Genomic DNA, 13,331 nt, shown 5'->3' with positions numbered 1-13,331 from the left:
TTGTTAAGGCTGATAAGGGAGTTTTTCCAATATTGCAGCTTCACCTTATTCTGCATCAGTTTCCTCCTTCTGTTGTAGAGTTTGTTTATGGCAGGGGACCACCAGATTGGCTTCCTTTTTTTTGGAGGAGAGTGTCTTGGTTCAATTAGGTATGATGAGATCCATGCATTTGTGTACGTGTTTGTACAGTGTATTGATGTATGATTCGGCGGTCATGCAACTATTCTCCATTTGCATGGGTGCCATGAAGTTAGCCACCTCTGGTTTTAGGAGCCCAAAGTTAGCTTTGGAGAAGTTTTTCATGGTGGTTACCTTTGCTGGGTGGGGGTGTGGGGTGTGTGCGGGAGGGTTGTGTATTTCCAATGTGATTAGTTTGTGGTCAGATCTAACCAGGGAGGAGTTGACTATTGGTGTAGAGCAATGGTCGCCCATGTTAGTAATGACCAGGTCAAGGATGTTGCTACCTGTAGTGGGGTTAAGAATGAGCTGGTCCAGGGCATTGGAATTAATTCATTCCAGGAAACGTTGGACAAGTGTATTGGTACATGAGTAGTTTTCCCAGTTAATGGAGGGGTAGTTGAAGTCGCCCAATATGAGAGTGTTAGGTTGGACCCTAATACTCTCCAGGGTGCTTAGGAATGTGGAATGTTATTCTTGGGACATGGTTGGGTACCTATAGGTTCATAGGTTTGTAGGTAGGTACTAGGCTATCTGCCCAAAGGTATTTATAAGCCTAGCCAGAATGTGTTGGCTTTCGCTGCCCCCTTAGATTAGTTCCCTGTGCCTCTGTCCAGCAGAGCCACTGAAGTGATCCCTGGGGTAAACGTTCTGTTTCCCATCCACTCGTCAAGGTTTCTCTTGAAGAGGGTTAGTGAGGAGCTCTGCCTAATGCAGATTGGAATCTTGTTCCAGAGCATGGGAAGTCTCTGGGACAGGAATCTATCCCTCCAGCATGTCCTATTTATTGTTGTGGTGAGATTTAGATTTTAGATCCCAGAGCGTGTGGCTCGAGGGTATATGGTTTTCTTTAGGTGGAGCACATCCATCAATTCTGGGTTGGACATGGCCTTGTATGTCAGGCAGAGACCACCTCTGAGTAGGCGGTATGCAACCGAGTACAACTGGAGTTTCTTCAGTCGAGCTGCATACGGCATCTGCTTGAGGCTAGTGATCCTCTTGGTGAGGCACTTCTGTGGTCTTTCCAGTTGTTGCAGGTGCCTTGTAAGGTACATTCCAAATGAGGCATTGCACTGTCTGATGAGAGATGCATAGAGGGGATCAATGACCTCTTTTGATCTGGATGCAAACCCTTTTGTGATTAGGTGGGCCACATAGAAGGATTTTCTAACCACTTTGGCAATGTGATTATCAAAGGAGAGGTTACTATCTACTTGGGTCCCCAGATCCCTTATTACGTCTTCCGTATTTAGGGGGCTACCACCTATGTGGTAGTTTGTGGGTACTTTGTTTTTTCCAAAGGGGATGACTATGCACTTTTTGGCATTAAGCTTGAGGCCATGGTTTTGACACCAGGTATCTGTCTCAGTGAGACCCTTTTGGAGGATGTCTGTGTCAGCCAGAGAGTCAATTATAGCCCCTAGTTTGCAGTCGTCTGTGAACTTGGTCAGCCATAGTCCTCCTGTGCTGGACTGTACCTCTGAGAAGTATATGCTGAACAGGAGGGGTCTTAGGACTGAGCCCTGGGGAACGCCACTTGTAACCGGTTTAGAGTCAGACCTAGCTCCCGCAACTCTTACCATATGGGTTCTGTCCATGAGCCAGTTGGAAACCCATCTAGTGACATAGGCGTTTATGTTCAGGCTGGTGGGCTTGTCCATAATACCTGAGTGGGGAATGGTGTCAAAGGCCTTTGCGAGGTCTAGGTAAGCTGTGTGGACCATCTTTCCCTCGTCTATAGCCTTGGTAACTGTCTCAAAGAAGTCCACCAGGTTTAGGAGGCATGATCTGCCCTTAACAAAGCTGAACTGGGTAGGGTCCAGTGTTTGGAGTTTTCTAATGTCTCTGTTAGTGAGATCCATGATGAGGGCACTCCATAGCTTTGTAGACCAAGCTAGTCAGGCTTATAGGGCGATAGTTCCCGGGGTCCATTGTGGCTCCACTTTTGTAGAATGTAATAACCATTGATGTGTGCCACTCTGTGAGCATGTAGCCTGTGGAGAGGCTGAGTTTAAACAGTGTGTTTAGGTATGGGGTTAGTTCATCTTTGAGCTCATGTAGGACGCAGCCTGGGACACCATCTGGCCCCATTGATGCTGTGATTTTGGCTTTGGAGAGGGCTGTTTTAACCTGAGTGCCTCTGATTTCAGGGGCACTACATTCTTCTGGTATAGTTATGGGCCCTTTTGGGGGTGAGAAGGGAGTGAAGTTTGCACTGAACCTGTCTGCCAGGAAGTTGGCTATATTGGTCGGTTCAGTGTATTTTGTGCCATTCTGCACTAACTCCGAGCAGATCTGAGAATTGCCACTTAGATTCTTGACATAGCTAAAGAATGCCTTGTGGTTATCTTTGGAGTCCATGGCAATTTTTCTTTCGAAGCTAGCCTTGGATGATTTTATGAGGGAACGTAGTTTCTTGCTGATACTGATCAGGGATGTCTTCCCTTCTTGGGATTTTACTCTTTTCTGTACTAGTTTCTTCCTTCTATTGTATAGTTTGTTTATGGCAGGGGTCCACCAGACTGGTTTCCTTTTCTTGGAGGAGTGAGTCTTGGTTTTGTTTGGGCTAGCACGATCCATGCATTCTTGTAGATGCCCGTAGAGTGCATTAGTAAAGGATTTTGCAGTTTATAGAGCATTATCATTTAGCATGGGGGCTTTGAAACTTCCCACCTTGGTCTTAAGTAATGTGAAGTTTGATTTTGAAAAGTTTTTCATGGTGGTTTCTTTGACTGGGGGTGGTGGCGGAATGTGGATATCTAGAATGATTAGTTTAAGGTCAGATCTAACCAGCAAGGGGTTGACCTCCAGTGTGGAACACTGGTCACCCATGTTGGTGATGACCAGGTCCAATATGTTGTCACCTCTGGTGAGGGTGTTGACCAGTTGATCCAGGGTGTTTGAGTTTATAAATTCTAGGAAATGTTGGGCATGGGAGTTTGTACTTGAGTAGTTCTCCCAGTTGATGTTTGCGTAATTGAAATCACCCAATATCAGGGTGTTTGTTAGGACCTTTATGTTTCCCAGTGTTTCCAGGAATGCGAAGTGGGGGTCCTGGGACATGGTGGGTGATCTGTAGCAAGCTATAATTTGAATAGCAGTTTTGCCCCTTGTTAGTTGCACATGGATGATCTCTGAAGCATCGTGCTGTGCCACTAACCTGGAGGTGTAGGTATCCTTGATGAATATGGATACTCCCCCGCCTTTTGTATTTCGGTCTAGGTTTTGTGGCCAAAATGTATGGTATGAGTTGTAGCCTGGTAGTGCTGGGGTGCTCTCTGGAGCCTTAAACCAGGTTTCTGTTACTGCACATATATCGATTTTCTCCATACTGAGGAGTGCCTCGAGTGTGTGCATTTTGAGGTTTAGACTTCTGGCATTGAGTAGCATTACCCTCAGTTTTTTGTTACTTGTTCTATTTACATTAGTGGGTTTATCTTTTGAGCCTTGCCTAAAAAATGCACTATGGGGGAGGCAAGAGCCTTGGCCAGTATTCAAAAGCCTAAGGGTGACGGGTGCAAGCCATCTCTAGCGAAGCAACGTCGCTTGTCGAGCATGTCATCCCAGGCTTTCAGACACTGGATGCCCTTTGAATGACACCAGAAGCTTAGCCAATTGTTGAAATTGATAATGGTATAATTCTTGGTGAGGGCAGGATGCTACTCAGGGTTAGGGTCATACCGGCCTGAACTACATGATCAGAGAGCTCCTCCATGTCTCTTTTCATGTAGTCCAGGGAGGTACGGCTCAGGTCATTCACACCAACATGAACAATGACAGAGTCATATTTGTACTTGTTCTGGAGTGACCTGAGTGCTTGTGTTACGTGGCGGATCCTGGCACCTGACAGGCAGATAACAGTAACCTTCTCCTTGTTCAGCCTAGTGAGTGGGACGTCAGTGTACCTGACTATAGAGTCACCTATTACTAGTGTGTTGGGTATGTTATTTTGCCTTAAGGGCTGTGATTGTGTGGCACACTGGTTTTGTTAAGTATGTGTTTCCTGGTTTGTGTTGGGGGGGTGGAGGTTGCTTGGATGTCTGCTTTGGAAGTTTGTGTTGCTTTTGCAGATTATTATTTAAAGCCTTTGAGTATGTTTTTCTGTATTTATATGTGTTTTTTGCCGGTGCTGGTTTCATAGGTCTATGTGAGACTGGTGGCGTGATGCAAGTACTTCCCTTTTCCTCTTGACTGCCTGGTCCAGTCTTAGGTTGAGACAGCTTTGCCTCCAGTTTGGCTGTATAATTGCATCTCTTGATGTATTAGTGTTTAGCAGGCTACAGCCTGAATCACTGTCTTACTCAATGTTAGCTGCACCTGAAGTATCTCTGATGCTTTATGTTGGGCTACCATTCTGGAGGTGTGCGCATCCTTTATGAATATGGAAATACCACTGACTTTGAGGCTTCGGTCCAAATTCTGGGGCTGAAAGGAAGTTATAGCCTGGAAGTGCAGGGGTTCTTTCTGCTGCTTTAACCCAGGTCTCTGTTACAGCACAAATGTCAATGTTCTTCATTTTGAGGAGTACTTCGAGCGAGTGCATTTTTAGATTCAGACTTCTAGCATTGAGCAGCATGACCCTCAAATTGCATTTGTTTGTAGCTGTTATGGAGGTAATTTGGTCTTTGGAACACTGCCTAAAAAAGGCACTATAGCGGTGGCAAGAGCCTTGAACAGTATCCGGAAGTCCAGGGTTGACAGATGCATGCCATCTCTGGCAAAGCATCGAGGTCTGCCAATCGTGTCATCCCAGGCAGACAGATACTGGAACCCATTAGAATGACACCAGAAACTTAGCCAATTGTTGAAATCAATCATTTTCTGCTTGAACTGTGGTATCTTTCTGGGTGATGGTAGGATGCTGCTCAGGGTTAGGGTCATACCTGCCTGGGCTACATAATCCGAGAGCTCCTCCATGTTCCTTTTCATGTAGTCCAGGGAGGTACATCTCAGGTCATTCACACCTACATGTACAATGACAGAGTCATATTTGTTGTTGAGGGACCTGAGTGCTTGCATTATGTGGCGGATCCTGGCACCTGACAGGCAGCTGACTGTTACTTTCTCCTTATTCAACCTAGTGAGTGGGACATCAGTGTGCCTCACTATTTATTCACCTAAGACTAGTGTGTTGGGCATGCTGTTTTGCCTTAGTGTCTTTGGTTGACTGGCACACTGTTTAGGTGAGTTATGTGTCTCATGATTAGTGTTCTGGTGTGGTGGTCGAGTGTATTTCTGCCTTAGAGGTCTCTGCTGTTTGGGTAGATTTTTATTGAGAGCTTCCGCAAAGGTGGTTGTGTGGTTTGTGTTTTTATGTGAAGGCAGTGCTGGTGTGTGTTCTGGAGGGCTATGTGTTCCATGTGGTGTGGTGCAAGTGCTGACCTTCTCCTCTTGACCGGCTGTTACGGTCTTGGCTGGATAGTGTGTGGCTTCCAGTTTGGATATATAAGGGCATCTCGCACAAGTCTGAGTGTTGGCAGGTAAGAAGAGAGGGTTGTCGGTGTACATGAGGCAGTTGCTACATTGCCTCCGGATGCCCGAGTTCACCAGGTTAATAGGAGAAAGCAGAGAGAACTGACCTTTAGACATGCCTGGATGGTTGGGCATTAATAATAAGTACTGGAGCTGTTTCCTTGTAGAATATTAAGTGCTGGTAGCACTTTGTCTGCTACAATAATTGCTACAAGAAGTCTGGTAAAGTGCTAGACTAATAAGCTAGTAAAAGTGCGGGAGAGAAGAGAACTAGCAGATCTAAGGAAAAAAATGAAGAGCAGACTTTGGCACCTCTCAGGAGCTTACAAACAGTCCTGGATACAGCAAATCTGTATCTGGACTAGTCTAGTTACAGGAAAGGTGGAATAACAAGCACAAATGTGGGCTTTTAATCCAGATAGTTGAAAGAGATAGAAAAAAATGCCCAAACAGCCAATAAACTACAAGTTCTGGGCCAGAAACCACTCCTGTTGTGGTAGCTAGGCCACCTAGTGCTTACCACTCCCACCAATAAGCTAAAAGGCTTCCTTCCAACACAGAAAGGCTTAGGGGTCTCAGAAGCTTACAAACAGTCCTGGTTACAGCAAATCTGTACCTGGATTGGACTAGTTACAGGAAAGGAAAGGCGGGAAACAAGTGCAAATGCAGGTTTTTAATCGAGAAAGTTGAAAGAGATGCAGAAAACTGCCCAAACGGCCAATAAACTACAATTTCTGGGCCAGAAACAACTCCTCTTGTGGTAGATAGGCCACCTAGTTCTTACCACCATCACTGATAAGCTAAAAGGCTTCTCTCCAACACAGAAAGGCTTGGGGGGCCTAGAAGCTTACAAACAGTCTTGGATACAGCATATCTGTATCTGGACTAGACTAGTTACAGGAAATGCAGGAAACAAGTGCAAATGTGGGTTTTTAAACCAGAAAGTTGAAAGAGATGGAAAAACTGCCCAAATGGCCAGTAAACTACAATTTCTGTTTATAAACTTAGTTTATAAACTTAGAAAGCTGCTAGAGTAACAGTGTCTGTTTTAGCATACATTTTCTGAAGGATTTGTCTGAAACACAAATATATCTTATTCTTTAGTGACTACAGTCCTCAGATCATCCCAGTGATTTGCCAGAAAAACACAAATTTTATGAGAACAGGCCAAAAATATAAGCTCTGGACAGTTGAGCAGTATCCCCATGGGGTTTACATTGTGAGTTCAACTGCAATTTCACTGACACCAGCAGTTCAAAGAAAATTTGATGAAACCACCTTCAGGAAACTTTAGAAAACTTTGAACTAGAAAACTTAGAACTAAGACTTTTGTTGTAGAGACAAGCCCCCCCCCTGAATTTGCACCTCCCATGTGGACCCCCCCCCCCCCGATTGACATATAATACTTCAAGGTCTCACAGCAGTGGAGAAAAGAGAAAGGTCCACTACTGTGGATACTGGTTTCAGTGATACTTAATTGATCTAGCAGTATTCTCAAAAAAGACTGAGGTTGCAAGACTCCGTAAATATATATATGCAGCAACAAAAGCAATGTAATAAAACCTGTGACTCAAAGAAATATAGAATTAGAAAACACACCTGTCTGCTGTAAAATTAAAACTTCAGTTTTATTTAATCCATTTAACAGTTCCCTATTGCCTCAGCTCATACACCCTTCCAAGCAGAGACAGTAAAAAATACACTTCCATTTATTAAAATGAATACAGTCATTTTACTAGTCTCATCTTAAAGCCACAGTGCATAAATATCCACAAGTTACAAAAAATACACAAAATAATTTTCCTTTCTAAGTAACCATTGTTTAACATCCTCTCTTACAATAAGCATTTTTTTTTAAATTAAAACAGAAAAACTGAAACACTGAAAGAATGGATGGGTAAATCTGGACAAAGGTAAGGTAATGATTACCCCCTTTACATATAGTCACGCAGGAGAAGCCTGTTAATTCAGTCCAACAAGCTGCTCAGCTCCAAACTTGCAAACCATGTTAGAGCAGAGCAGACTATCAAAGACAGACTTATGATGTCATCCTTCCACTAAACCGAGTAATGACAGAACCTGCACCTGGAACACTGAGCACAAACCTAGAGGCCTTAAAATGGAAAGGGCAAAGAATTACAGGGTGTGCAATGTGGGCTTTTTATTGTGTTGAGTCCTGACACCCAAATATGCACATAATTTCCTGTCACACTATACTTCAGACCAGCGACACTAAAAAATGACACAGACAGGTTCAACAAATGAACAGCAGAAAATACTGATTCTGCATGCTATTATGTTGTGAATTTCTCTAAAAGTGACCATCTACCTCCCAAGGCAGGTGCAAATGTTTACAATAAGTGCACCAGAAACGCAACTCATCTTAATGTCTTTTTGCTGCAGACCACTACTGGACATCAGTGATCTAGAACAGATGGTTAGAGGGATCTAGCGAGGTAATAAAAGATTGTTTTAGTACAGGCACATAAGGACCAACAGAAAATGAAACAGAGAAATAGGATTTTTACCTTTTCATCAATAACTGCTGAGAAAAAGGTGCTTAGGTCCTCAACTGGCTGCAAATGAGAAAGAAACAAAAAATTAAAATCCAATTCACACATAAGTCACCATTAGCCAAGTCACAACCTGACAAACTGTCTAACAGTGTAAAAATGAAACCAGTCACCTCTTCTAACAAGTATACTTATTATTTTAACTGACACACTGACCTGCTAAAGTCATAAGCTCAATTTTTATTTTCCATATACAGCACTGAATAATCTGACTTTCAGTGACAGATGCGTAAGTAAATCCTTATTTAATGCAGGCTTAACAGATCTGTGTTGACTTAATGAATTAATGATTTCTATGCTCAAAAGAATTTATCAGACTCCACCATGTGTCAAGGAACTGTACAGTGACACAGACAGATAGCAAAAATACACATCAGGTAGTCTGTACAATTTCTGATGATCATACTTCAAAATAAGAAAAACATACATGGACCTTCCTTCGTATATCCTTAGGTGTAGGTTTATCCTTTTCTCTAGTCAGAATCTGACATCACTGGAAGGAAGTCCCATGTTCAGGGTTAGTAATGCACCTGTGGTAATGCATTCTGTGCTGTAATGTGCTCATTCCCCTCTGCTTGATAGTTAAATCCCATATCCACCAGTAACACCTTTCTGCCAATAAAGAAACAATAAGGATCTACAACCCTTTTATTACCACATGATGTAGTAGCACAAACATGCTGAAATTACAGGGGACCCATCTATTGAAGGTGGCTTGGCAGACAATGCATTTGCAAAGGAATGGAAGAAGGTTATCTCCGATTAATCAAGAAGGGTTCTCTTCATAATATCCACTGACACTTAGGGAACATATCTGTTATACCCAACAGTGAGTGCCCTATCTGATAGGTCCTAAGATTGAGAAGAATCACAAGCAGAAAACCATAAGGAAGGACGAAGTCAGAGAACACCACCAAGATGAGTAAAAAGACTGACCTCTGACAAGCCTCTCCAAAATGCCTGACTCCAGGACTGTAGCCAAAAATCCCTAAGTGGAAAAAAACATACACAGTAGTCACAGCAGGAGACTGAAGCAAGTCAACTCTCAAGAAGGCCAACAAGTGCCAAAGGTAGAATCTCCTGAGGAAGTGGACCACACTGTAGTCCTGCTTGAGAATGTAACACCCAAGATCAACTGCCAGGTGGAAAAGGCAAGAAACTGCTCTCCTGTCTCCTGAGGCAGGGGCTAGAAGATGATCCAAAGTCCACCAGAACAAAATTTCTCACTCTAAAAAGAAGAAATGCAATTAGCAATAACTTTTAACCCCCGCTAGAATATACCCTTCCAGAAGTGTAGACTTTTTTCAGTTTGTACTCTAATGTTCCACCCTGCTACCCTTGTGCCATCATCCATGTTGCCTGCTCCCACTATCAATTATGGTCCCTATCTGTGCAGTCACCTTTGCTGCCCTGCCCCCAAATTATGACCCAACAGCAATACACCACATGCTCACACAAGAGCAGTTAATGTGTGACTGTATACTGCAATGCAACACCATGATATCACGCCATTGTCCTGTTATGAGTTTTAATGCACTATTCCATTCAGGTACGTATACTCATCTCATGCTTTTAGTAACAGTGCTGCAGTGCAACAAGCCAATATACTGCAACAAGCTAGCTAGTCCCATGGATAACTACACACAAAATTAACTTGTATTTAATGTTATACTGTGACAAACCCTTCTGCCACATCAAGGTAGCCAGTCATCAGGGGCTCACTTACACCAAAGCTCATGCACAGTACTATTCACCTGCACACCTGTATTTTGACTGATGAGGACAGCTGCCTGGCATTCCAGTTTTGGCTTTGTTAATCTCAATAGGCTGAAAGCAAACAGCCCCCTGCCAACCCAAGATGAAACACAGCATACAAAGTGTGCTCCAAAAGCAATCTTACCCATTTTGTAAGTCAAACTCTTTAAACCTACAGGAAAATCAGCTGTTGGCCAAGTGCAATACTAGGTAGCAATTAGTACCCTTAGCCTAGCGCACCACAAATTAATGGACACTCCAGGTCGTTAACATGCTCAGATAATGTGAAGACAGGACTTATCAGTGCCCACAGCCTAAATAAAACTAGCCATTACTTTTTATCTTGTATTTGCTTCCTTTACATTGTTACTGAGACGGAAGGTTTGAAATATTACTGTAGTGATGATGCTGATGATTTACAGTTTTCTCTGTCTTTTATTCAGGTTTTGTTTTTATCAGCACACTACATTCCTTCTGTGGAGTGTCTTTAGCTCTGTAGCTGCAGACTTGGGATGCATCCGTGACTGCATGAGTATGAGTCACATGAGACGTAATACCTTCTTGCACACATTACATCTTACCAAATTACCTTTATACCCCCACCAAACAACTTCCACTGCACAACTACAGTCACCACCCCTCATGTCACACCATCACACTACTCATACACCTCTCACAACAAATACACCCCAAATGCACAACCCACTTAAGCTATCACCTCCACCACACAAACAAAAAGCATCCCTAATGCCTTACAAAATATCCCTCAACCTAATTTATCTATCACCCACTTCACCCAAACAAAAAGCTACCCCAAAATTTAAACTAATTCTCTTATTACTAAAACTAGCATCATCAGCCATAACAATACTTGCCCTCAATGGGGACATCCACGCAAACCCTGGACCCCACAACTCCTCCACTGATAGCCTAACAACCTCACCCACCCTCAAATTACATCCAATAGGAAACCAACTGACCTCCTTATCTTAAGCCTAAATACCAGAAGTATAACCAATAAAATCAATGAACTCCATGCTACCATAGACTTGTACTCCCCTGATATTATCATTCTAACAGAAACCTGACTCAAACCTCACATTACCAGTGAGCAAATTCTCCCTTCAGGCTACAATATCCTAAGACAAGGTCGGTTGCACAAATAAGGGGGTAGTGTAGCTGTAATGTATAAACAGAATCTTAATATTCACATCCTAAACTTATCGGCCCACCTAATTGACAAAGAAGAAATAATCTATACCAACCTAAAAGTAAACCAAGACAAGACCATTAACATAATAGGATGCTACTTCCCACCTGGCTACAATACCCCTCCACTAGAAATCCTCCCCAGCTGGGTAAATCATCACCTTCCACAAGAAACCATAATATTAGGTGATTTTAATATACACTGGCTATCCTGTTCCAACCACCATCCAGCCCACCATTTAAATCTTCATGTTTTTTTCCAACTTATCCAGACACCCACCAGAATAAATAAGAATTCCAGCAAGCATTCTACTCTTGACTGGATACTAGTCAGCAAGAGCCCCCAATCATACACAGCTGGCTGCCTACCGGGTAGCCTCAGGGATCAAACCCCAACTTTCCTACTCAAAAAACACACATATCAGGCTAAACCCCTTACCTATCAGCAAATACGTAATAAAGTAAACTTTAACCGTGACAACTTCATCTCAGCCCTAAAAAACTGCAACTGAACTCCACTAAAATACCTCAACCTTGATGACGCTGTCCAATTTTTCAATGCCACCTTCCTTAAAGTCCTAAACACCCATGCACCCACAAGATTTACTAGAGTTAAAGCCCAGTCCTCCCCATGGCTACAACAAGCCACTAGATCAGAAATGAAAAACCGAGATAGAGCCTGGAATCACTGGCGCAAGACAAAAAAACCCCTCTGATAGACAGAAATTCTGTGAATTACGTAACAAAGTCAAAAATTTAATAAAACAGTACAAAATCCTGTATTACCAGTCTGCCCTGAACTCCTCCCAAAACAACCCTAAACAATTCTGGTCAACCATCAACTCCATCCTCCACCCAAGAAAAGTAGGAACCCCTCCACCAAACAAAACAAACTATCTGAAAACATTGCCACCTCTTTCAACACTCACTTCACACAAACCGTTCTATCACTAGCAAAACAACACAACTCCTCTCCCCTACCCCCTCCAACTACACCTAGTAACCTGCCCACTGCATTCGCTTTCTCTCCTATCCCTACCTCCAACATAAAAAAAAACTAGCAGCTGACAACCTCCCAGCTGAGTACCTTAAAACTGCAGCTGAAGCCCTAGCCTACGCAGTTGCAGTCCTGATTAACCGATCTTTATCTGAAAGCTATGTCCCTTCACAATGGAAAATATCCCACATTATCCCCCTCCACAAAGGTGGGCCCTCCACAGAATTCACCAACTACTGGCCCATAGCAATTCTGCCTCCTCTATCAAAAATACTTGAGAGATGCATTCACTCTCAGGTTCTAGGCTACCTCCTTGCTAACAACCTCCTATCTAACACACAGCATGGTTTCCGAACATACCACAGCACAACCACTGCCTTACTTGCTTTCACTAATACAATCCTTCAACATAAAAACAATGGTTATTTCAGCTCTGCAACTTTCCTAGACCTATCTAAAGCATTCAACACGGTCTCTCATAAACAACTCATCAGTGTCCTCAATACTCTATCCTTCTCTCAATCTGTCACAAACTGGTTCCAGAGCTGCCTGGCTGACCGCCATCAATCCGTTGTTTGGCATAATGATATCCCCCCAACTCTCTGTCTCAATAAGTGTTCCCCAAGGATCCATCCTTGGACTCTTACTCCTCTCCATATTCACTAATAATCTAGCCTCTGCTACCAAACAGGCCACTCTCATACAGTACACAGATGATTCCACCATCATCTGCTCAGCCCACTCCCTACCTGAACTTCAAAAGACCACAGAGGAAGCCTTTTCTTCAGCTGAAACTTGGCTTTCTGATGCACAATTAATACTTAACCCAAACAAAACAAAACTCCTCATCTTCCAACCCACCAAACACAATCTAAACACCCACCAATTTAATATTAATGCCACTGACAACACCATTATCCCCCAACAGACCACACAAAACTACTTGAAGTGGAAATTGACAATAACCTCAAGTTTGACATCCACATCTCGTTAACCATAAAAAAGTACACAAAAAACTAGGAGCTTTATACAGAAATAAGCAATTCCTCACCAAAACAGCCAAGATTTCAGTTGCAAATAGCCACCTTATCTCCACCCTACTCTATGCCTCTCCAATATTTATCAACCTAAGGCAAAATGAGTTAGGT

The 13,331-nt window shown here is 43.0% G+C and overlaps 1 protein-coding gene across 2 annotated transcripts in view; it reads right to left on the bottom strand.

The window, feature by feature from the left end:
- Window positions 1-13,331, bottom strand: part of ALDH4A1 (aldehyde dehydrogenase 4 family member A1) — a 677,659-nt gene that overhangs the window by 125,468 nt on the left and 538,860 nt on the right. For both annotated transcript variants that reach the window (XM_044063053.1, XM_044063052.1), the window contains exon 11: window positions 8,178-8,225. In XM_044063053.1, the coding sequence (XP_043918988.1) occupies window positions 8,178-8,225 (48 nt within the window). The remainder of the gene's footprint in view (window positions 1-8,177; window positions 8,226-13,331) is intronic.

Source organism: Protopterus annectens, chromosome 2.part1 (assembly GCF_019279795.1).
Source record: "Protopterus annectens isolate FY-2018-M chromosome 2.part1, PAN1.0, whole genome shotgun sequence".
Lineage (NCBI taxonomy): Eukaryota > Metazoa > Chordata > Ceratodontiformes > Protopteridae > Protopterus > Protopterus annectens.
This window is presented reverse-complemented; position numbering and strand designations above follow the sequence as displayed.